The 25,812-nt window shown below is 46.1% G+C and overlaps 1 protein-coding gene across 4 annotated transcripts in view; it reads right to left on the minus strand.

Moving 5' to 3' along the window:
• The window catches only part of LOC124010073 (disabled homolog 1-like), a 55,363-nt gene extending 39,942 nt beyond the window's left edge, over nucleotides 1-15,421 (minus strand). For all 4 annotated transcript variants that reach the window (XM_046322411.1, XM_046322413.1, XM_046322412.1 and 1 more), the window contains exon 1: nucleotides 14,895-15,421. In XM_046322411.1, coding sequence (XP_046178367.1) covers nucleotides 14,895-14,985 — 91 coding nt within the window. In that variant the 5' untranslated portion in view covers nucleotides 14,986-15,421. The remainder of the gene's footprint in view (nucleotides 1-14,894) is intronic.
• Nucleotides 15,422-25,812: the final 10,391 nt, after the last annotated feature.

Below are 25,812 nucleotides of genomic sequence, written 5' to 3' on the forward strand. Positions count from 1 at the left end.
TGAGATGATCCGGTGTAATGAACCGCAGCGGCAGGAATCTGATGATGAGAGAAGCAGTCCAATATGCTCTGGGTTGATATCGCGCTGTGCAGACTGGCAGGTATTATCCGAGTTAAGGCTGGCTGGTGACCGAGAAAAAGGTGAAGACAGCTAGCCGTGGCTAACAAAGACTAGTAGCTAGTTAGCTGGCTAGCTCCTGATGGAAGTTCCAGTTATAAGGAATAAAAATAGCAGATCCCTACCACATTGGGTGAGGCGGGTTGCAGCAAAATATATTTAGTTCATTGAAAAGTGAGATTAAGATATATATGAAAAGGACCGGCTATTTACATGGGATGAGACACAGGATAAGACAGAGACAAATACACACGTCCGACTGCTATGCCATCTTGGAACCTATGACAGCTTCCACTCTTCTGGGAAGGCTTTCCACTAGATGTTGGAATATTGCTGCGGGGACTTGTTTCCATTCAGCCACAAGAGCATTAGTGAGGTCGGGCACTGATGTTGAGCGATTAGGCCTGGCTCACAGTCGGAGTTTCAATTCATCCCAAAGATGTTCAATGGGGTTGAGGTCAGGGCTTTGTGAAGGCCAGTTCAAGTTCTTCCACAACAATCTTGACAAACCATATCTGTATGGACCTCACTTTGTGCATGGGGGCATTGTCATGCTGAAACAGGAAAGGGACTTCCCCAAACTGTTGCAACAAAGTTGGAAGCACAGAATCACCTAGAATGTCATTGTATGGTGTAGAGTTCCCTTCACTGGAACTAAGGTGCCTGGCTCGAACCAAGAAAAACAGCCCCAGACCGTTATTCCTCCTCCACCAAACTTTACAGTCGGCACTATGCATTCAGGCAGGTAGCATTCTCCTGGCATCCGCCAAACACAGATTAATCTGTTATTATTATTATTATTATATTTAACTGCCAGATGGTGAAGTGTGATCCATCACTCCAGAGAACGTATTACCACTGCTCCAGAGTCCAATGGCGGCTAGCTTTACAGTACTCCAGCCGACACTTGGTATTGCGCATGGTAATCTCAGGCTTGTGTGTGGCTGCTTGGCCATGGAGACCCATTTCATGAAGCTCCCGATGAACAGTTCTTCTGCTGACATTTCTTACAGAAGCAGTTTTGAACGCTGTAGTGAGTGTTGCAACTGAGGGCAGAGGATTTTGTCGCTTTACGCGCTTCAGCACTCGGTGTTCCCGTTCTGTGAGCTTGTGTGGCCTACCACTTCACAGTTTAGCTGTTGTTGGTCCTAGACATTTCCACTTCAAAATAACAGCACTTACAGTTGACTGGGGCAGCTCGAGCTGAGCAGAAATTTGACGAACTGTTGGAAAGGTGCATCCTAAGACGATGCCACGTTGAAAGTCATTGAGCTCTTCAGTAAGGCCATTCTACTACCAATGTTTGTCTATGGAGATTGCATGGCTGTGTTCTTGATTTTATACACCTGTCAGCAATGAGTGTGTCTGAAATTCAGTCATTTGAAGGGGATGTGCACATAGTTTTGTATATATAGTGTACACACACACACACACTCATATGCTGCTACTCTGTTCTTTATTCTTACTCGTATTATTATTATTATCTATCCTGATTTCTAGTCACTTTACCCTGCCTTCATTTACATACAGTATCTACCTCAAATACCTCATACCTCTGCACATTGATCTGGTACTGGTACTCCCTTTATATAGTTCCACATTGATCTGATACCAGATCCCTGGATATAGTTCCACATTGATCTGATACCAGATCCCTGTATATAGTTCCACATTGATCTGATACCAGATCCTTGGATATAGTTCCACATTGATCTGATACAAGATCCCTGTATATAGTTCCACATTGATCTGATACCAGATCCCTGTATATAGTTCCACATTGATCTGATACCAGATCCCTGTATATAGTTCCACATTGATCTGATACCAGATCCCTGTATATAGTTCCACATTGATCTGATACCAGATCCCTGTATATAGTTCCACATTGATCTGATACCAGATCCCTGTATATAGTTCCACATTGATCTGATACCAGATCCCTGTATATAGCTCCATTGTTGTGTATTTTATTCCGCTTGTCTACTATTTATCTTTTTTTAAACTCTGCATCGTTGAGGAAGGCTCAAAAGCAAGCATTTCACACCCATTGTATTCGACGCATGTAACAAATACATTTAGATTTGTTTGATTTGTGGGTGTAGTAGAGCGTGGGTGCAGTAGTGTAACTGGTTTCTGCATCAATTCAGACTAAAGCACTCCAATTACCCACCTGAGACGAAAATACCTCAGCCTATTGAGAGAACCATACTAGTTACGGAGTGGAGTCAATGGACTAGCTGGCTGTGAGAAGAGAGTGTCTGTGCCCCCCGCCTCAGTTAAATGGGGACGAGGAAAGGACAGATGGCAGGATGGCACCAGATGGAGAGTCATACGTGGCCCTCCAGATACGAGTAGTTGGCAACTGCAACATTGGTTCGGGAGCCCAGCATCCAATAAAGATGAACCTTTGAACGTTACGAGGATGTTACCCATCTATTAGTGCATCATTGTCTATTGATAATACGAATGCATACATGTGCAATTTGAATGTGCCACTTCGTCAGTGTGTTCATTCACAACTCTGCTTTAGCCAGTTATTCTTACAGAAGTTCTCCTGTTCTATCTTCTTCTGGTCTGCTGGGGCTAAGAAGCAGCATAAAATATGAAGGCCTGAATAGAGTAAACTAGAGTATAGCAGAGTAGAGTAGAGTAGAGTAAACTAGAGTAGAGCAGAGCAGAGTAAACTAGAATAGAGTAGAGTAGAGCAGAGTAGAGTAGAGTAAACTAGAGTAGAGTAGAGTAGAGCAGAGTAGAGTAGAGTAAACTAGAGTAGAGTAGAGCAGAGAAGAGTAGAGTAAACTACAGTAGAGTAGAGTAAACTACAGTAGAGTAGAGTAAACTAGGGTAGAGTAGAGTAAACTACAGTAGAGTAGAGTAAACTAGGGTAGAGCAGAGTAGAGTAGAGTAAACTAGAGTATTGTAAACTACAGTAGAGTAAACTACAGTAAAGTAGAGTAAACTAGAGTAGAGTAGAGTAGAGTAAACTACACTAGAGTAGAGTAGACTAGGGTAGAGCAGAGTAGAGTAAACTAGAGTAGAGTAAACTACAGTAGAGTAGAGTAGAGTAGAGTAGAGTAGAGTAGAGTAGAGTAGAGTAAACTAGAGTAGAGTAAACTACAGTAGAGTAGAGTAAACTAGAGTAGAGTAGAGTAGAGTAGAGTAGAGTAGAGTAGAGTAGAGTAGAGTAGAGTAGAGTAGAGTAGAGCAGACCAGAGTAGAGTAGAGTAGAGAAGAGAAAACTACAGTAGAGTATAGAAGAGTAGAGTCAAGTACACTAGAGCAGAGTAGAGCAGAGTAGAGTAGGACAAATCTGTCTGCACCATCTGCCTCCTCACTCCTTGCCTTCCTTTCCATCCCCTGCGTGTGTGGATGAAGTAACATTCACAAGCCTCAGCACACACACACTTTTTCTAAACATCAGCACACATTACTGGATTCCATGGACACAGACTGGGAAGTAGGATACACTTAGCTCTGTTCCAGGGTGTTTGTGGACCTTTGTTGAAGGCTCAGCGTTAGCAAGACACACTAATGCCCTGGACCAGAGCTAGTTAAACCAATTAGGTATTGTGCACATCATCAAAACAGTCACATTACATTGATCACATTGACCACATCACAGTTACACACAACCATTGAAAAAAGTATGAAAAATGTAGGAAAAATGTGTGGAAATATATGCACTCACTACGATAAGACATTTTGGATAGGAGTGTCTGCTAAATGTATTGATGTGCTTTGGCTGGGTTGTGATGATCAGGTGACTCTTTAGCAGGGGTAAATGACAGAATCATTACAGAAATTATTACAAAAGTATGATCTGAGGTGTCATGCCTATTGAAACTGAGGGGGCATGTGCCCCCAATTTTATATTTTTCCAATATAACAATTTAGAAGATAGATTCTATTATTGATTAAATATATAAAATATATTTCATTTCACTGCCTTCTCAATAAACATGTCTGTGCGTGACACCTCTGAGTAGCCTATGATGGCATAGTGGGACTTCCGATGATAAACTGGTTAATAACTCGAGGGAGTTTAAAGTGTCCCCATTACCTAATTGTGATTGGAAGAGAAGATGAAGTCGAGCTAACATGTATGGGGTCATAATGATGTTTAAATCTAGGGCATCTTTCTATTCTGCCATTGCAATACTTACTGACTGTAGATATATGCTGAGGCTTTTTCTCCCTTCTTTTGACGAATTGAATTTTTTGTTGTTGCACAGATTACAGTTGACGAGCCACAGTTGCTATGGAGATAGAGTGAAGTCACGCATGTGAAGCAATTCCATCGATGGGCAGAGGGGAGGCTTTCCTTTACCTTCACAGGCAGGAAGACACACACACTGCAGTAAGGGTTGGATTTTCTAACATCTGGTCTGGCTAGAGAACACCATGGATCAAATCTCTCAGACAAAAAGGCTCACATATAAAAGGCTAAAAGGATTTGTCCTTATTATAGATGGGTTGCACCTCTTTTCATTTAGAAGTATATTACATATTTTATTTTTTATTGGGAGATTTCACAGGAAAAATTAAGCACAATGAGAGAAATAGCCACATTTCCTCTGAAAACACACTTATATTAAACTACTTTATAATCTGCCCACCCACCTAGACAAACAAGTACAGGCTTTGTCTAAAGCTCTGCCATCCATCCATCCATCCATCCATCCAACCATCCATCCACTCTTCCAGCCACCTACCCACCCTACCCAGCCACCTACCCACCCACCCACCCACCCACCGATCCATGCATCCATCCACCCATCCACCTACCCACCCACCGATCCATCCACTCATCCAACCCCCTACCCACCCACCAATCCACCAATCCACCAATCCACCAATCCACCAATCCACCCACCCATCCATCCATCCATCCATCCATCCATCCATCCATCCATCCATCCATCCATCCATCCATCCATCCATCCATACAACCATCCATCCACCCACCCATCCATACAACCATCCATCCTGTCATGTTTGTCATTTATTATCATGTCTTGTCCCTGTGCTCCCCATTCTATTCGTTTCCCTCTGCTGGTCTTATTAGGTTCTTTCCCTCTTTCTATCCCTCTCTCTCCCCCTCCCTCTCTCACTCTCTCGCTCTCTCTTCTCTCTATCGTTCCGTTCCTGCTCCCAGCTGTTCCTATTCCCCTAATCATCATTTAGTCTTCCCACACCTGTTCCCGATCCTTTCCCCTGATTAGAGTCCCTATTTCTTCCTTTGTGTTCCGTTCCTGTCCTGTCGGTTCCTTGTTTAGAATTCACCGTGCTGTGATTGTGTATCGCCCTGTCCTGTCGTGTTTTTGCCTTCATCAGATGCTGCGTGTGAGCAGGTGTCTCTGTCAGCTACGGCCTGCGCCTACCCGAAGCGACCTGCAGTCTGTGGCCGCTTCTCCTGTTATTCCCCTCTACAGACTAGAGGATTTCTGTTATTCCCTGTTTGGACATTTCCTGTTAAGGATTCAGGATTTGTCGTTTTCTGTTTGGACTTGAATAAACTCTGTTTCTGTTAAGTCGCTTTTGGGTCCTCTTTCACCTGCATGACAGAAGGAACCGACCAGGAATGGACCCAGCGACTTCATCGTTACACTGCCGTCGAGACCAGGAGCCATGCTCGGCAGACACGAGCAGGAATTGTCTGCTGCTCGCCATGCCGTGGAGAACCTGGCCGCTCAGGTTTCCGACCTCTCTGGACCGTCTCGTGCCACCTGTTACTTCCTGGCCTGCCGAGCCTCCAGAACCTAGGGTTAATAACCCACCTTGCTACTCCGGGCAGCCCACTGAGTGCCGCTCCTTTCTCACGCATGTGTTCTCTCTCCAACCCAACACATACTCTAGAGAGAGAGCTCGGGTTGCTTACGTCATTTCACTCCTTACTGGCCGGGCTCGAGAATGGGGCACAGCTATCTGGGAGGCAAGGGCTGATTGCTCTAACAAGTTCCAGAACTTTAAAGAGGAGATGATTCGGGTTTTTGATTTTCAGTTTTGGTGGGGAGGCTTCTAGGGCCCTGGCTTCCTTATGCCAAGGTGAACGGTCCATAACGGATTATTCTATTGAGTTTCGCACTCTTGCTGCCTCTAGTGAGTGGAACGAGCCGGCGCTGCTCGCTCGTTTTCTGGAGGGACTCCACGCAGTGGTTAAGGATGAGATTCTCTCCCGGGAGGTTCCTTCAGATGTGGACTCTTTGATTGCTCTCGCCATCCGCATAGAACGATGGGTAGATCTTCGTCACCGGGCTCGTGGAAAGAGCTCGCATCAACGGTGTTTCCCTGCTCCGCATCGCAACCATCTCCCTCCTCTGGCTTTGAGACTGAGCCCATGCAGCTGGGAGGGATTCGCATCTCGACTAAGGAGAGGGAACGGAGGATCACCAACCGCCTGTGCCTCTATTGCGGAGTTGCTGGACATTTTGTTAATTCATGTCCAGTAAAAGCCAGAGCTCATCTGTAAGCGGAGGGCTACAGGTGAGCGCAACTCTCAAGTCTCTCCATCAAAATCCTGTACTACTTTGTCGGTCCATCTATCTACATGTAGTGCCTTGATAGACTCTGGGGCTGAGGGTTGTTTCATGGACGAAGCATGGGTTCGGAAACATGACATTCCTTTCAGAGAGTTAGAGAAGCCTACGCCCATGTTCGCCTTAGATGGTAGTCATCTTCCCAGTATCAGATTTGAGACACTACCTTTAACCCTCACAGTATCTGGTAACCACAGTGAGACTATTTCTTTTTTGATTTTCCGTTCACCGTTTACACCTGTTGTTTTGGGTCATCCCTGGCTAGTATGTCATAATCCTTCTATTAATTGGTCTAGTAATTCTATCCTATCCTGGAACGTTTCTTGTCATGTGAAGTGTTTAATGTCTGCCATCCCTCCCGTTTCTTCTGTCCCTACTTCTCAGGAGGAACCTGGCGATTTGACAGGAGTGCCGGAGGAATATCATGATCTGCGCACGGTCTTCAGTCGGTCCCGAGCCAACTCCCTTCCTCCTCACCGGTCGTATGATTGTAGTATTGATCTCCTTCCGGGGACCACTCCTCCTCGAGGTAGACTATACTCTCTGTCGGCTCCCGAACGTAAGGCTCTGAGGATTATTTGTCTGTGTCTCTTGACGCCGGTACCATAGTGCCTTCTTCCTCTCCGGCCGGGGCGGGGTTCTTTTTGTTAAGAAGAGGGACGGTACTCTGCGCCCCTGCGTGGATATCGAGGGCTGAATGAATAACGGTTAAGAATCGTTAGCTTCCCCTTATGTCATCAGCCTTCGAGATTCTGCAGGGAGCCAGGTGCTTTACTAAGTTGGACCTTCGTAACGCTTACCATCTCGTGCGCATCAGAGAGGGGGACGAGTGGAAACGGCGTTTAACACTCCGTTAGGGCATTTTGAGTACCGGGTTCTGCCGTTCGGTCTCGCCAATGCGCCAGCTGTTTTTCAGGCATTAGTTAATGATGTTCTGAGAGACATGCTGAACATCTTTGTTTTTGTCTATCTTGACGATATCCTGATTTTTAACGTCACTGAGATTCATGTTCAGCACGTTGCGTGTTCTACAGCGCCTTTTAGAGAATTGTCTCTACGTAAAGGCTGAGAAGTGCTCTTTCATGTCTCCTCCGTTACTTTTCTCGGTTCCGTTATTTCCGCTGAAGGCATTCGCTAAGGTCCAAGCTGTCAGTGATTGGCCCGTTCCCAGGTCACGTGTCGAGTTGCAGCGCTTTTAGGTTTCGCTAATTTCTATCGGCGTTTCATTCGTAATTTCGGTCAAGTTGCTGCCCCTCTCACAGCTCTTACTTCTGTCAAGACGTGTTTTAAGTGGTCCGGTTCCAGCTTTTGATCTTCTAAAAGAACGTTTTACGTCCGCTCCTATCCTCGTTACTCCTGACGTCACTAGACAATTCATTGTCGAGGTTGGGCTTCAGAGGTAGGCGTGGAGCCATTCTATCCCAGCGCTTCCAGTCTGACGATAAGGTTCATCCTTGCGCTTATTTTCTCATCGCCTGTCGCCATCTGGCGCAACTATGATGTGGGTAACCGTGAACTGCTCGCCATCCGCTTAGCCCTAGGCGAATGGCGACAGTGGTTGGAACCGTTCCTTTTGTCGTTTGGACAGACCATAAGAACCTTGAGTACATCCGTTCTGCCAAACGACTTAATGCCCGTCAAGCTCGTTGGGCGTTGTTTTCGCTCGTTTGAGTTTGTGATTTCTTACCGTCCGGGTAGCAAGAACACCAAGCCTGATGCCTTATCCCGTCTGTTTAGTTCTTCTGTGGCTTCTACTGATCCCGAGGGGATTCTTCCTTATGGGCGTGTTGTCGGGTTAACAGTCTGGGGAATTGAAAGACAGGTTAAGCAAGCACTCACGCACACTGCGTCGCCGCGCGCTTGTCCTAGTAACCTCCTTTTCGTTCCTGTTTCCACTCGTCTGGCTGTTCTTCAGTGGGCTCACTCTGCCAAGTTAGCTGGTCATCCCGGTGTTCGAGGCACTCTTGCGTCTATTCGCCAGCGCTTTTGGTGGCCGACTCAGGAGCGTGACACGCGCCGTTTCGTGGCTGCTTGTTCGGACTGCGCGCAGACTAAGTCGGTAACTCTCCTCCTGCCGGTCGTCTCAGACCGCTCCCATTCCTTCTCGACCATGGTCTCACATCGCCTTAGACTTCATTACCGGTCTGCCTTTGTCTGCGGGGAAGACTGTGATTCTTACGGTTGTCGATAGGTTCTCTAAGGCGGCACATTTCATTCCCCTCGCTAAACTTCCTTCCGCTAAGGAGACGGCACAAATCATTATTGAGAATGTATTCAGAATTCATGGCCTCCCGTTAGACGCCCGTTTCAGACAGAGGCCCGCAATTCACGTCACAGTTTTGGAGGGAGTTCTGTCGTTTGATTGGTGCTCCGTCAGTCTCTCTTCCGGGTTTCATCCCCAGTCTAACGGTCAAGCAGAGAGGGCCAATCCATCGCATACTACGCAGCCTTTCTTTCAGAAACCCTCGTCTTGGGCAGAACAGCTCCCCTGGGCACGCTCCATTCGCTTCTTCGTCTGCTACCGGGTTATCTCCGTTTCAGAGTAGTCTGGGTTACCAGCCTCCTCTGTTCTCATCCCAGCTTGCCGAGTCCAGCGTTCCCTCCGCTCAAGCGTTTGTCCAACGTTGTGAGCGCACCTGGAGGAGGGTGAGGTCTGCACTTTGCCGTTACAGGGCACCGGTGAGAGCCGCCAATAAACGCAGGATTAAGAGTCCAAGGTATTGTTGCGGCCAGAGAGTGTGGCTTTCCACTCGCAACCTTCCTCTTACGACAGCTTCTCGTAAGTTGACTCCATGCGGTTCATTGGTCCGTTCCGTGTCTCCCAGGTCGTCAATCCTGTCGCTGTGCACTGCTTCTTCCGCGACATCTTCGTCGCGTCCATCCTGTCTTCCATGTCTCCTGTGTTAAGCCCTTTCTTCGCACCCCGTTCGTCTTCCCTCCCCCCTCCCGTCCTTGTCGAGCGCACCTATTTACAAGGTACATAAGATCATGGACATGCGTTCTCGGGGACGGGGTCACCAATCTTAGTGGATTGGGAGGGTTACGGTCCTGAGGAGAGGAGTTGGGTTCCGTCTCGGGACGTGCTGGACCGTTCACTCATCGATGATTTCCTCCGTTGCCGCCAGGATTCCTCCTCGAGTGCGCCAGGAGGCGCTCGGTGAGTGGGGGGTACTGTCATGTTTGTCATTTATTATCATGTCTTGTCCCTGTGCTCCCCATTCTATTCGTTTCCCTCTGCTGGTCTTATTAGGTTCTTTCCCTCTTTCTATCCCTCTCTCTCCCCCTCCCTCTCTCACTCTCTCGCTCTCTCTTCTCTCTATCGTTCCGTTCCTGCTCCCAGCTGTTCCTATTCCCCTAATCATCATTTAGTCTTCCCACACCTGTTCCCGATCCTTTCCCCTGATTAGAGTCCCTATTTCTTCCTTTGTGTTCCGTTCCTGTCCTGTCGGTTCCTTGTTTAGAATTCACCGTGCTGTGATTGTGTATCGCCCTGTCCTGTCGTGTTTTTGCCTTCATCAGATGCTGCGTGTGAGCATCCTACGGACCTGCGCCTACCAAGCGACCTGCAGTCTGTGGCCGCTTCTCCTGTTATTCCCCTCTACAGACTAGAGGATTTCTGTTATTCCCTGTTTGGACATTTCCTGTTAAGGATTCAGGATTTGTCGTTTTCTGTTTGGACTTGAATAAACTCTGTTTCTGTTAAGTCGCTTTTGGGTCCTCTTTCACCTGCATGACACATCCTGCCAATACACTTTGAGAGGGTCCTTCACACAGCCCAGTCAGTCACCTCTCTGAGCCCAGGGCTGTATGACAGTGTGCATCAAACTCCATTACCATTACTATGAATCTAAAGGGCATCTCCAGTGATAGCTTCAACGGCCCGCAAGCAGCAACACATCTGATTAACATGCTTAAAGCCTGCCCTGATAACATGCTCTGATAGCCTGTCCATTCTCTCCCCACCAGTGGCCCATCGCGTCGCATCGCATGGCCATGTGTGTAATAAGCCTACCTCTCTCTTCCCTCCTCCACTTAACTCAAATCGATAGGCTCTCCACCAGCCCGACCATTTATCTGGTGTGATCTGACAGACAGATCCAGTAAAAGGCCCCAGAGGACCTGGCCCCAGAGCCCTGCTGCTGCTGCTTCTGTTCTAGGAGAAGGCATATTTACTTTATTGTCTTTATTCATGGACGCAGAGATGGCAAGAGGGAGGGAGGGCGTGAGGAGGGATGAAAGGAGAGCAGGACAGGGAGCGAGTGAGAGAGAAGCAAGCATAATACATTTTTCTCCTCTCTCTACTTCTCTCCCTCAACTCTCTCTTTATTCCCTCTCAGCCAATTCAATCCCATTTCAATCTCACCGCGATCATTCCGAGGCTGCCTTGGATCATTCATCGACAGGCTGCCTTGGCCTATTACATCATCTGCTGCATCTGGATGAGTCTCTGGGTGTTGGAGTTGATTAATAGTTGATTCTAAGATCATTTGATCATGTATATGTTTTTGCTCTTTATTCTTTGTTATATAGCCAAAAGATTGGAGAAGTGGTTTACCCATACATCTCCATTTTGGATAGATAATTCTTCGTGTTGTTGTTTGTTTAGTGTTTTCCAATTTTAAATCATGGATTCTTCAATTACATTGACTGATTTCTGACATGCTGTTCCTTCTTTTACCGTAGTGTATTTCTGTATTGTTTTAGTGATTCACCATAGTGGCTACAGCTCTATGTTTTTGGTTGGACAGGTTTCTCAATTTCTTTCTTAGATCTGCTGCATCTGGATTTTCTTCAGTTTTCTATTTTAGATTTTTAGATTTGATAGGGAAGCTGAGGTCAAATATACAGGCCAGTTTACACCTTCACTATTACAGTGGAACGAGAAATTCTTCTCTCTCTCTCTCTCTCTCTCTCTCTCTCTCTCTCTCTCTCTCTCTCTCTCTCTCTCTCTCTCTCTCTCTCTCTCTCTCTCTCTCTCTCTCTCTCTCTCTCTCTCTCTCTCTCTCTCTCTCTCTCTCTCTCTCTCTCTCTCTCTCTCTCAATTCAATTCAATTCAAGGGCTTTATTGGCATGGGAAACACATGTTAACATTGCCAAAGCAAGTGAGGTAGATAATATATAAAATGAATATATAAAGTGAAATAAACAATAAAAATTAACAGTAAACATTACACATACAGAAGTTTCAAAACAATAAAGACATTACAAATGTCATATTATGTATATGTACAGTGTTTTAACAATGTACAAATGGTTAAAGGACACATGATAAAATAAATAAGCATAAATATGGGTTGTATTTACAATGGTGTTTGTTCTTCACTGGTTGCCCTTTTCTCTTGGCAACAGGTCACACATCTTGCTGCTGTGATGGCACCACTGTGGAATTTCACCCAGTAGATATGGGAGTTTATCGAAATTGGATTTGTTTTCTAATTCTTTGGATCTGTGTAATCTGAGGGAAATATGTCTCTCTAATATGGTCATACATTGGGCAGGAGTTTAGGAAGTGCAGCTCAGTTTCCACCTCTGTACATAGTCAAAGCTTTCCTTAATTTTGGGTCAGTCACAGTGGTCAGGTATTCTGCCGCTGTGTACTCTCTGTGTAGGGCCAAATAGCATTCTAGTTTGCTCTGTTTTTTGTTAATTCTTTCCAATGTGTTAAGTAATTATCTTTTTGTTTTCTCATGATTTGATTGGGTCTAATTGTGCTGTTGTCCAGGGGCTCTGTAGGGTGTGTTTGTGTTTGTGAACAGAGCCCCAGGACCAGCTTGCTTAGAGGACTCTTCTCCAGGTTCATCTCTCTGTAGGTGATGGCTTTGTTACGGAAGGTTTGTGAATCGCTTCCTTTTAGGTGGTTGTAGAATTTAACGGCTCTTTTCTGGATTTTGATAATTAGTGGGTATCGGCCTAATTCTGCTCTGCATGCATTATTTGGTGTTCTATGTTGTACACAGAGGATATTTTTGCAGAATTCTGCGTGCAGAGTCTCAATTTGGTGTTTGTCCCATTTTGTGAAGTCTTGGTTGGTGAGCGGATCCCAGACCTCACAACCATAAAGGGCAATGGGCTCTATGACTGATTCAAGTATTTTTAGCCAAATCCTAATTGGTATGTTGAAATTTATGTTTCTTTTGATGGCATAGAATGCCCTTCTTGCCTTGTCTCTCAGATCTCAGAAGTTACCTGTGGCGCTGATGTTTAGGCCAAGGTATGTATAGTTTTTTGTGTGCTCTAGGGCAACAGTGTCTAGATGGAATTTGTATTTGTGGTCCTGGTGACTGGACCTTTTTTGGAACACCATTATTTTGGTCTTACTGAGATTTACTGTCAGGGCCCAGGTCTGACAGAATCTGTGCATAAGATCTAGGTGCTGCTGTAGGCCCTCCTTGGTTGGTGACAGAAGCACCAGATCATCAGCAAACAGCAGACATTTGACTTCGGATTCTAGCAGGGGGAGGCCGGGTGCTGCGGACTTTTCTAGTGCCCGCGCCAATTCGTTGATATATATGTTGAAGAGGTTGGGGCTTAAGCTGCATCCCTGTCTAACCCCACGACCCTGTGTGAAGAAATGTTTGTGTTTTTGCCAATTTTAACCGCACACTTGTTGTTTGTGTACATGGATTTTATAATGCCGTATGTTTTACCCCCAACACCACTTTCCATCAGTTTGTATAGCAGACCCTCATGCCAGATTGAGTCTAAGGCTTTTTTGAAATCAACAAAGCATGAGAAGACTTTGCCTTTGTTTTGGTTTGTTTGGTTGTCAATTAGGGTGTGCAGGGTGAATACATTGTCAGTTGTACGGTAATTTGGTAAAAAGCCAATTTGACATTTGCTCAGTACATTGTTTTCATTAAGGAAATGTACGAGTCTACTGTTAATAATAATGCAGAGGATTTTCCCAAGGTTACTGTTGACACATATTCCACGGTAGTTATTGGGGTCAAATTTGTCTCCACTTTTGTGGATTGGGGTGATCAGTCCTTGGTTCCAAATATTTGGGAAGATGCCAGAGCTTAGTATGATGTTAAAGAGTTTTAGTATAGCCGATTGGAATTTGTTGTCTGTATATTTGATAATTTCATTGAGGATACCATCAACACCACAGGCCTTTTAGGGTTGGAGGGTTTTTATTTTGTCCTGTAACTCATTCAATGTAATTGGAGAATCCAGTGGGTTCTGGTAGTCTTTAATAGTTGATTCTAAGATCTGTATTTGATCATGTATATGTTTTTGCTCTTTATTCTTTGTTATATAGCCAAAAAGATTGGAGAAGTGGTTTACCCATACATCTCCATTTTGGATAGATAATTCTTCGTGTTGTTGTTTGTTTAGTGTTTTCCAATTTTCCCAGAAGTGGTTAGAGTCTATGGATTCTTCAATTACATTGAGCTGATTTCTGACATGCTGTTCCTTCTTTTACCGTAGTGTATTTCTGTATTGTTTTAGTGATTCACCATAGTGAAGGCGTAGACTCAGGTTTTCCGGGTCTCTATGTTTTTGGTTGGACAGGTTTCTCAATTTCTTTCTTAGATTTTTGCATTCTTCATCAAACCATTTGTCATTATTGTTAATTTTCTTCAGTTTTCTATTTTAGATTTTTGGATTTGATAGGGAAGCGGAGAGGTCAAATATACTGTTAAGATTTTCTACTGCCAAGTTTACACCTTCACTATTACAGTGGAACATTTTACCCAGGAAATTCTCTCTCTCTCTCTCTCTCTCTCTCTCTCTCTCTCTCTCTCTCTCTCTCTCTCTCTCTCTCTCTCTCTCTCTCTCTCTCTCTCTCTCTCTCTCTCTCTCTCTCTCTCTCTCTCTCTCTCTCTCTCTCTCTCTCTCTCTCTCTCTCTCTCTCTCTCTCTCTCTCTCTCTCTCTTTCTCTCTGGGTTTCTCTGATTGGAGGAATGACATTTATTCACGTCTACAATGACTCACTATTAATACAGTGTACATTTAGTCTCTGTGCTTTGTGTGGGTTGCTGTAACATGTATGTACAGTTTTTACCATACCTTCCCATCTGGTGTGTGGGTGGGTTAGAATGCAATAGAATATAAAAACTCAATTTGTACCTTCCCTTTGTATGTGTGTGTACGCGTTTGCATGTGGGTGTATTCATGCAAAACAAATGGCATGTGTGAGCCATTGTGTGTGTGTGTGTGTGTGTGTGTGGGGGGGGGGGTGCATAGCATACATTACATCCATGTTTTTAATGTGTTTGCATCTAGATTTATTACCTTTAGTCCTCCTGGACTCCCGTCTCAGAGTGCTGGTTTTGACACCTGCTTGGAGCTCCGAGCTGGCTGACTCTCCTCCGGCTGATGACATCCTCCTGGGTCCTTCCTCCTCACAGCAGATCCACCATGGGGTTATCACTCCTCTGCTGCTTCCTGTGGACTAATCCCCTATCCCCTACTCCAGGATGGTTATCACACACACCCTACCTCCTTTGGACTGCCCACAACCCAACTGTCCCCTACCCCCTGTCCCCTACTCCAGGTCTAGGACAGAGCCACTACTCCCTCTACTCCAGGTCTAGGACAGAGCCACTACTCCCTCTACTCCAGGTCTAGGACAGAGCCACTACTCCCTCTACTCCAGGTCTAGGACAGAGCCACTACTCCCTCTACTCCAGGTCTAGGACAGAGCCACTACTCCCTCTACTCCAGGTCTAGGACAGAGCCACTACTCCCTCTACTCCAGGTCTAGGACAGAGCCACTACTCCCTCTACTCCAGGTCTAGGACAGAGCCACTACTCCCTCTACTCCTAGCACAGAGCCACTACTCCAGGTCTAGGACAGAGCCACTACTCCCTCTACTCCAGGTCTAGGACAGAGCCACTACTCCCTCTACTCCAGGTCTAGGACAGAGCCACTACTCCCTCTGCTCCAGGTCTAGGACAGAGCCACTACTCCCTCTACTCCAGGTCTAGGACAGAGCCACTACTCCCTCTGCTCCAGGTCTAGGACAGAGCCACTACTCCCTCTGCTCCAGGTCTAGGACAGAGCCACTACTCCCTCTGCTCCAGGTCTAGGACAGAGCCACTACTCCCTCTGCTCCAGGTCTAGGACAGAGCCACTACTCCCTCTGCTCCAGGTCTAGGACAGAGCCACTACTCCCTCTACTCCAGGTCTAGGACAGAGCCACTACTCCCTCTACTCCAGGTCTAGGACAGAGCCACTACTCCCTCTGCTCCAGGTCTAGGACAGAGCCACTACTCCCTCTACTCCAGGTCTAGGACAGAGCCACTACTCCCTCTGCTCCAGGTCTAGGACAGAGCCACTACTCCCTCTGCTCCAGGTCTAGGACAGAGCCACTACTCCCTCTGCTCCAGGTCTAGGACAGAGCCACTACTCCCTCTGCTCCAGGTCTAGGACAGAGCCACTACTCCCTCTGCCCCAGGTCTAGGACAGAGCCACTACTCCCTCTGCTCCAGGTCTAGGACAGAGCCACTACTCCCTCTGCTCCAGGTCTAGGACAGAGCCACTACTCCCTCTGCTCCAGGTCTAGGACAGAGCCACTACTCCCTCTGCTCCAGGTCTAGGACAGAGCCACTACTCCCTCTGCTCCAGGTCTAGGACAGAGCCTTTACTCCCCCTACTCCAGGTCTAGGACAGAGTTTTCCTCCAAGTCCATGGTGAGAAGCCTGGTGTTATTCCTCTTTGGTGAAGAGATCCAGGAGTTCAGATCTCCTTCAATTTGGACCCATCCTGGTAGAGCTGATGACAGGTAGATGTTGTAGCGGTCCTTCTGCTTCAGACTAGTTCTAACATGGTGGCTAGATGTTCCTCAAATTAGGTCAAGTATTACATGGTCCCTCTATTGCTCTTTGGTGCAGATCCCACTTAGTGATTGGTGAATTCCTCCTTCCAAAGAGAACACATGGGTTGTTGTTGTAGTACTGTATTATTCTTTAGTTCAGGTTGAGTACTGGTATTCCTCTTTGGTAGGACACTTCATAGACATAGTCCTTCTGTTGTACATCTCTGTCCCTCCCTCCATTAGCACTGGAAGAGACAGGGAAGACATTTAGCCTTAGCTAATGACAGTGTGTGTGTCTCTGTGCGTGCCTGTGTGTCTCTTTCTGTGTGTGTGTGTGTGTGTGTGTGTGTGTGTGTGTGTGTGTGTGTGTGTGTGTGTGTGTGTGTGTGTGTGTGTGTGTGTGTGTGTGTGTGTGTGTGTGTGTGTGTGTGTGTGTGTGTGTGTGTGTGTGTGTGTGTGAAATTAGCCACTGGTAATTAACATGACAAACACATTCCAGCATTAGTCCTTATTACATTAATTAAAGCATGAGAACGACAGATATTAATTCATCGCTCAACTTTGTAGTCTCGTCTCGCTGTCACATGTTTGTTTCCATCTAGATCACCAAGGTTATTTCTGTGTTTAAAAGGTACAATCTGGGATTTCATGGTCCTGTTTCATGGTCATTTGAACTTTTGATATTTACCAAAACAAGTGGTAGGCTGGCGTTTTCCTTAAAAAAACTAATCTCAGATAGCTGTAAGCAAACAACATTACCAAGTTATACACCCCATACATGGTCAGTGTTTCCTGTAATTTGCTCTCTATTACAGAAGGAAGAAAAGGAAGCAGACCTTCTGGAGGAGACCTGTGGAGAGAGAGAATGTTGGCATGGGAGCGTTGAATTGGAACACACACAAACACACACAAGTGCGCACACACACACACACGCAGAGACACACACACAGCCTCACAAACACACACGCAGAGACACACACACAACCTCACACACACACACGCAGAGACACACACACAACCTCACACACACACACACGCAGAGACACACACACACACACAGACACACACACAACCTCACACACACACAACCTCACAAACACACACACACTTTGGATTGGAACCACCAGCGCGCTTAATGTCCTTGAATCATCTTCTGCTAACATGTGGGCAGAGCCAAGGCCAAGGCTGGCACCGAGAACAACAATGTGGTTGGCATGGTGATGGTTCATTGTTGAAAGAATAAACCTCTTCTCCCCTGTCGCTGTCCTCAAAAAGAGCAGCTCTGCTCAGTAGCTCACATGGCATTGTGCACATGCGTCTACTGTGACATTGTGTGACATTGTACTGTACGTGGGTACGTGCAAGACAGAGTGTGTGTGTGTGTGAGAGAGAGAGAGAGCATGCAAGAGAGAGAGATAAACAGAGACAGAGAGAAATCTCCTATCGAGTCCAGAGCAATAGCTCCTCTCCTCTCTTCCGTCGCTGCAGGTGAGTCTTCAGCCCTGCTATTACTCAGAGGCCAGACACAAAAGACATTACATTACATTTCCCAAAACAACAGGTTACTGCAACCCGCCTAGTCATTACTGTTTCTCCGCGTGTGAGTATGTAAATGTCTGGCCCTGTGGGTCGGGCTGCCTGCGCAGCCACTGCACAAGTGATACAAGTCAGCATTCAATGTCCATCCATGCCTGAGTACATCGGGAGATGACGTGAAAACCTGCCACTAGGGGCAACAGTGAGCGCTGTTACCTTCAAGTAGGTTTCAGTTATAAAGTTTTAAGCCGTTACCATAACCATTCAGAGTTAATGGCAAAACATAACACTAACCTTAAAAATTCTGAGTTAATGCCTAAACTTAACCTTAAACACTTAAACACTTGTAATTCAGATGGAAAACTGTGAGAGCTAGTTGGCCTGCGAGCATTTCATGGCACCCCGCAAGCGTTTCACTGTCGCCCCGCGAGCATCTCACTGTCGCCCCGCGAGCGTTTCACTGTCGCCCCGCGAGCGTCTCACTGTCGCCCCGCGAGCGTCTCACTGTCGCCCCGCGAGCGTCTCACTGTCGCCCCACGAGCGTTTCACTGTTAGTCTGTGAGCGTTTCACTGTCGCCCCGCAAGCGTTTCACTGTTAGTCTGTGAGCGCTTCACTGTTAGTCTGTGAGCGTTTCACTGTCACCCCGTGAGTGTTTCACTGTTAGTCTGTCAGCGTTTCACTGTTAGTCTGTCAGCGTTTCACTGTCGCCCCGCGAGCGTTTCACTGTTAGTCTGTCAGCGTTTCACTGTCGCCCCGCGAGCGTTCCACTGTTAGTCTGTGAGCGTTTCACTGTCGCCCCGCGAGCGTTCCACTGTTAGTCTGTGAGCGTTTCACTGTCGCCCCGCAAGCGTTTCACTGTTAGTCTGTGAGCGTTTCACTGTCGGCCCGCGAGCGTTTCACTGTTAGTCTGTGAGCGTTTCACTGTCGGCCCGCGAGTGTTTCACAGTTAGTCTGTGAGCGTTTCACTGTCGCCCCGCGAGTGTTTCACTGTTAGTCTGTGAGCGTTTCACTGTTAGTCTGTGAGTGTTTCACTGTTAGTCTGTGAGCGTTTCATTGTTAGTCTGTGAGCGTTTCACTGTCGCCCCGCGAGTGTTTCACTGTTAGTCTGTGAGCGTTTCACTGTCGCCCCGCGAGCGTTTCACCAGGGTAATGACTCAAGTGCGCTTATGAGGCAGATAATGTCATGTACAGTTGAAGTCGGAAGTTTACATTCACCTTAGCCAAATACATTTAAACTCAGTTTTTCACAATTCCTGATATTTAATCCTAGTAAAGATTTCCTGTTTTAGGTCAGTTAGGATCACCACTTTATTTTAAGAATGTGAAATGTCAGAATAATAGTAGAGAGAGTTATTTATTTCAGCTTTTCTTTCTTTCATCACATTCCCAGTGGGTCAGAAGTTTACATACACTCAATTACTATTTGGTAGCATTGCCTTTAAACGTTAGGTCAAACATTTCAGTTTGCCTTCCACAAGCTTCCCACAATAAGTTGGGTGAATTTTGGCCCCTTCCTCCTGACAGAGCTGGTGTAACTGAGTCAGGTTTGTAGGCCTCCTTGCTGGCACACACTTCTTCAGTTCGGCCCACAAGTTTTCTTTAGGATTGAGGTCAGGACTTTGTGATGGCCACTCCAATACCTTGACTTTGTTGTCCTTTAAGCCATTTTGCCACAACTTTGGAAATATGCTTGGGGACATTGTGAAGACCTATTTGCGACCAAGCTTTAATTTCCTGACTGATGTCTTGAGATGTTGCTTCAATATATCTACATCATTTTCCTGCCTCATGATACCATCTATTTGTGAAGTGCACCAGTCTCTCTTGCAACAAAGCAGCCCTACAACATGATGCTGCCACCCCCGTGCTTCACAGTTGGGATGGTGTTGTTCGGCTTGCAAGCCTCCCCCAAACATAACGACATAAACATATTTTTGCTTCATCAGGCCAGAGGGCATTTCTCCAAAAATTACAATCCTTGTCCCAATTTGCAGTTGCAAACCGTCTGGCTTTTTTATGGCAGTTTTGGAGCAGTTGCATCTTCCTTGCTGAGCGGCTGTCACGTCCTGACCTTAGTTCTTTTGTTATGTCTTTGTTTTAGTATGGGCAGGGCGTGAGTTGGGTGGGTTGTCTATGTTAGTTTTTCTATGATTTGCTATTTCTGTGTTTGGCCTGGTATGGTTCTCAATCAGAGGCAGCTGTCAATCGTTGTCCCTGATTGAGGACCATATTTAGGAAGCCTGTTCTCTATTGTGTTTTGTGAGTGATTGTTTTCTGTTTTCTGTTGTGTGTCTGCACCAGCCAGAACTGTTTTCGGTCGTTCTCTTTGTTATTTTGTTTTTTTCCGTGTTCATTTAATAAACATGGATACATACCACGCTGCACCTTGGTCCTCACCTTCTTCCACCAACAACGGCTGTTACAGAATCACCCACCACCAAAGGACCAAGCAGCGTGGTAACGGGCAGCAGCAGCAGCGATATCAGGACTCCTGGACATGGGAGGAGATTCTGGATGGCAAGGGACCCTGGGCACAGGCTGGAGAATATCGCCGCCCCAAGGCTGAGCTGGAGGCAGCGAAAGCGGAGAGACAGCCTGGTGTGGGGGGCTGCCACTGGAGGGCTGGTGCGTGGAGGTGGCACCGGACAGACCAGACCGTGAAGGTCCGCCTTACGGACCGTGAAGGTCCGACTTACCTGGTTGAATGTTCCCCGTAGCCAGGCCAGTGCGGCGAGGTGGAATAGCCCGCACTGGGCTGTGCTGGCGAACCGGGGACACCATGGCTGGTGCCATGTACCCCGGCCCGAGGAGACGCACTGGAGACCAGATGCGCTGAGCCGGCTTCATGGCAGCTGGCTCGATGCCCACTCTAGCCCAGCCGATACGAGGCACTGCTATGTATCGCACCGGGCTATGCCTGAACGCCTGCGCACCGGGGACACCGTGCGCCTCCTCATACCACTTATACCACTATGAGGAGGCAGCACGACAGCGCAGTTGGAAGCCCGAGAGACAGCCCCAAAAATGTATTGGGCGGGGGCACGCGGGGAGTGTGGCGAAGTCAGGTAGGAGACCTGCGCCAACTCCCCGTGCTTACTGTGGAGAGAGAGGGACCGGGCAGGCACCATGTTATGCCGTATGGCGCACGGTGTCCCCGGTGCGCAGGCATAGCCCAGTGCGATACATAGCCCGGTGCAAAATATTTTCCCATGATGTCAAGAAAAGAGGCACTGAGTTTGAAGGTAAGCCTTGAAATACATCTACAGGTACACCTCCATTTGACTCAAATGATGTCAATTAGACTATCAGAAGCTTCTAAAGCCATGACATAATTTTTTTTTCAAGCTGTTTAAAGGCACAGTCAACTTAGTGTTTGTAAAATTCTGACCCACAGGAATTGTGATACAGTGAATTACAAGTGAAATAATCTGTCTGTAAACAATTGTTGGAAAAATGACTTGTGTCATGCACAAAGTAGATGTCGTAACCGACTTGCCAAAACTATAGTTTTTAACAAGAAATTTGTGGAGTGGTTGAATGACTCCAACCTAAGTGTCTGTAAACTTCCGACTTCAACTGTACTTCTCAGACAAGTACTTCTCAGACAAAACCCTCCAAGTGTCAGAGAAGACAAGGGAAGGCATTTTCCCTACATTTAACAAAGAACCTTATAATAAAGTAATTTTCATTGTGATTTGCCTCATTGTATTAGTTAGATGACGGAAGAGTGATTTAATGTGATGTATGACAGCTTTTCTAAACCAGTGGTATGTAGGTCACGCACATTTATGCACACATTCACGCATGCACACACAAATGCACACGTACGAGCACACACACAAACCACTCTTTCAAAAACACACACAATCTGCTCTGTGTTTTAACAGCTTCCAGTGTCTCTAATTATTTGGGTCACAGTTAATGAGCGATGGAGAGTCATGCGTTGGTGTGTGTGTTCATCACAGCTTCTCCTCTCATTCTGAGCTGTTACGAGTCAGTCTGTCAAAGCCTGGAGACTTTATTTATTCATTCAGCTCATTTATATTTCTCATGTTTCTAGTGTGAGGGATTGAGCGAACATTTCCTTTTTGAAGTAAGTCAATTTCACTTCCGTTTATTCTACACCTCCATACACGTGTCTTTACTCAGTTTAGGAGACGAGGAGAGAGAGACATATTTCAGGGGGCTAATTTAAGTAAAACATATTTTGAGAAATGAAATCATTCTCAGGGGATAGTCCGCCCCCACCCCTGCCCCCACTATCCCCCTCCCCAGTCAAAAAATCTGGTGCTGTCGTCGTAACGGGATTAGCTAACAAATACAGCCTCTTGCCGTGTGAGGAAGGAAGCCTGATGAAATATGACAACTCTCTCCTCTTATCACTGAGAACATCAATCACTGAGTAAGCCATTGATTTTTGTGGAGGGAGTCAGTCACACACCTTCGCATAGCAAAGCCAGAAGCCTTGAGTATCAGGTATATACAACCTGTCATGCGGCATAAATGGAGTACGATGTGCTGTACTCAGAGTATGTTTTTGCAAAGAGAAGAAAATGATTATCGCCGAGACATTCAATACGACACATGCAGTATTATAATATTAGTTCATTATTCCATTAACATTGGAACTGATCTAACATTCTGTTGATTCCATTTTTAGATGTTGCCAACATGGTGACAATATTAAATGATCTTCAACCAGCTCCCTGGATATACATAGTAATCAAAGGACAAGGTAGGTTCCACTTCAGATGTTTACAATGTGATGTTTGTCTGTGACTGCCTCTATCCCCTGATACTGAGACATGTCAAACACAATTGATGTCCTGAATTTCACCAAAGGAAAAACTGAAATCCCATCAAAAAACTGCTTTATAAATAAATACTTTTAATATTAAATATTAAATTCAATCTCCATCATGACATTAAGGCTTCCTTTATGTGTACTGTACATCAGTCATGTTAACCAGCATCACTAGTCATAAACAGAACTAATGATAGGTGTGAATACAAGCCAACATCAAGTCATTCTATTCCCAGTTTATCTGTATTTGTTAATTGAGGCAGCATTTAATATAATAATATAAATATAATATATGCCATTTAGCAGACGCTTTTATCCAAAGCGACTTACAGTCATGTGTGCATACATTCTACGTATGGGTGGTCCCGGGGATCGAACCCACTGCCCTGGCGTTACAAGCGCCATGCTCTACCAACTGAGCTACAGAAGGACACACAACCTCAGTGTAATATCAGGCTCGGATGGTACGATTAGTCCCTAGCTATCTGACAGATGGGTAACAGAGGTTGAACGGTCATCCATCACCAGCTATGACCTATTACACCTCTAGAACCAGCCTCGGCAGAGATCACACTCCAGCCTGTGTGTGACGTCTGTCGACTAGCAGGCCCGGCCTGTCCCAAGATCATCCGTGTGGGTTACTGTGTTGCCAAGGCTGGCGTGGCCTGGGGGTGGTGGGTCTGTTTGCTTGACAGACTGGCTTTGGCACCAAGCACCGGTCATCTTTGTTACAAAACGCCCCCCAGCTTATGGATGGGGACAGGAGTGCCACAACCTGCCTGAGCTAGCTGCAGCGCCAGCCCGGCACCTGCGAGACTTACCCTGCTGTTTTAGCTCGTGTCACCTAGGTTGGTCCCAGCCAACAGCGACCATGTACTCTCTACAGTACTTCAAGGCCTAATATGTTCTAAAATATGAGTGTTTTTACAAGGTTTCTTCTTTGGGCTTGACACATTTCAGGAGGCGTTACCTCTATGGATTCATCCATTGTTATCAAGCTCTCACAATGAATGATAGTCTCTAGTCTCTGGTGTCCTATCAAGTGCCTGATAGCCCTCCATTATGAGATAAGACATCATTTGCTGCTGGTGGATAGCTAATTAGCTACTTATAATTGGTTAACCGCTCTATATGAGCCACACAGCGGTCTTTGATGTTACACTTCAATGTATTACTGTTTCCAGGCTACCAATTAACTGTGTTATTACATCTGTGAGCCCAAACAACAAGGGTTTACAGTGCAAGATCTTGGTGGAAATGGTATTTGGTATTTTCTGGTGGCCTAATTAGGCCTACTTTAAATTATTATTGAATTAAATTGGTAATACAATTTGCTCATAATGATGTACTTTGTAACCAGGTAGTTTCCAAATATATACTAGATCATTATGGGCCCATAAATGTAATTATTACTTCTGTTTTCTCTTCTCAAATACTAGGTGCAGTTGTCTTGCCTGGCATTATAAAACCAATGGAATAGTTCCAGAAACATTATACCGATAATCAGACACACCTCACTGCCTAATGTAAGGAAAACGATGACTATTTAAACCCAGGTGTTAACAGTGAAACTGATTAGAGAGAGTCTTTTTCATAGTGCTGGATAGAGCAAAAGACTGGCTAGAGCAAAAGACAGTCAAAAAAAGATAGATTTCTGATTGAACCGTCTGTCTGGCCTTCCGAGTGGACTGATGGCATCTGATATCAGGCTGCCCCTTCATGCCCCATTAGTTAACCTCATTCCTGACATGATGGAAGAGCTCTGGGCCTAGCCACTGACAGTGTGGGGAGAAGAGAAAGAGGAATGAGGGAGAAGTGAGGGAGAAGAGAAAGAGGAATGAGGGAGAAGTGAGGGAGAAGAGAAAGAGGAATGAGGGAGAAGTGAGGAGAAGAGAAAGAGGAATGAGGGAGAAGTGAGGGAGAAGAGAAAGAGGAATGAGGGAGAAGTGAGGGAGAAGAGAAAGAGGAATGAGGGAGAAGTGAGGGAGAAGAGAAAGAGGAATGAGGGAGAAGTGAGGGAGAAGAGAAAGAAGAATGAGGGAGAAGTGAGGGAGAAGAGAAAGTGTAATGAGGGAGAAGTGAGGGAGAAGAGAAAGTGTAATGAGGGAGAAGTGAGAGGGAGAAGAGAAAGAGGAATGAGGGAGAAGTGAGGGAGAAGAGAAAGAGGAATGAGGGAGAAGTGAGGGAGAAGAGAAAGTGTAATGAGGGAGAAGTGAGGGAGAAGAGAAAGTGTAATGAGGGAGAAGTGAGGGAGAAGAGAAAGAGGAATGAGGGAGAAGTGAGGGAGAAGAGAAAGAGGAATGAGGGAGAAGTGAGGGAGAAGAGAAAGAGGAATGAGGGAGAAGTGAGGGAGAAGAGAAAGTGTAATGAGGGAGAAGTGAGGGAGAAGAGAAAGTGTAATGAGGGAGAAGTGAGGGGAGAAGAGAAAGAGGAATGAGGGAGAAGTGAGGGAGAAGAGAAAGAGGAATGAGGGAGAAGTGAGGGAGAAGAGAAAGTGTAATGAGGGAGAAGTGAGGGAGAAGAGAAAGAAGAATGAGGGAGAAGAGAAAGAGGAATGAGGGAGAAGTGAGGGAGATGAGAAAGAGGAATGAGGGAGAAGTGAGGGAGAAGAGAGAGGAATGAGGGAGAAGTGAGGGAGAAGAGAAAGTGGAATGAGGGAGAAAGAGAAAGAAACATACTGTTCTCTTCTGTTCATGTGATGCGTTGCAGCAGTCTACTAATTTTCCTCCTGATCACTTCAGGTTCACTGGATACAGCTGGTAAACTACATTAGTATTTGCCAGCACAGTTGCTTCTTTGCCACGCAGATTTATGTCAAAATAAACCTTGGAGCAGTGCACTCACTTAGCCACAGCTTCAACAGGGCCAGGCATGGGTGGGCACAGGGTTAGAGAGGGTCTGCCCTCTAAAACGCTCCTACATTAGCCAGTTTACCAGCTCAGCTTCCAGCACAAAGGGCCGCATTTAATAGGGAGAAGAGGGAACTTCAAGTCTGGGATGTGACATAAATGAGAAAACATACGGCATCCACACACAAATCATAGAAGATGT

The sequence above is a fragment of the Oncorhynchus gorbuscha genome, linkage group LG22 (genome assembly GCF_021184085.1).
Source record: "Oncorhynchus gorbuscha isolate QuinsamMale2020 ecotype Even-year linkage group LG22, OgorEven_v1.0, whole genome shotgun sequence".
Classification (NCBI taxonomy): Eukaryota; Metazoa; Chordata; class Actinopteri; order Salmoniformes; family Salmonidae; genus Oncorhynchus; species Oncorhynchus gorbuscha.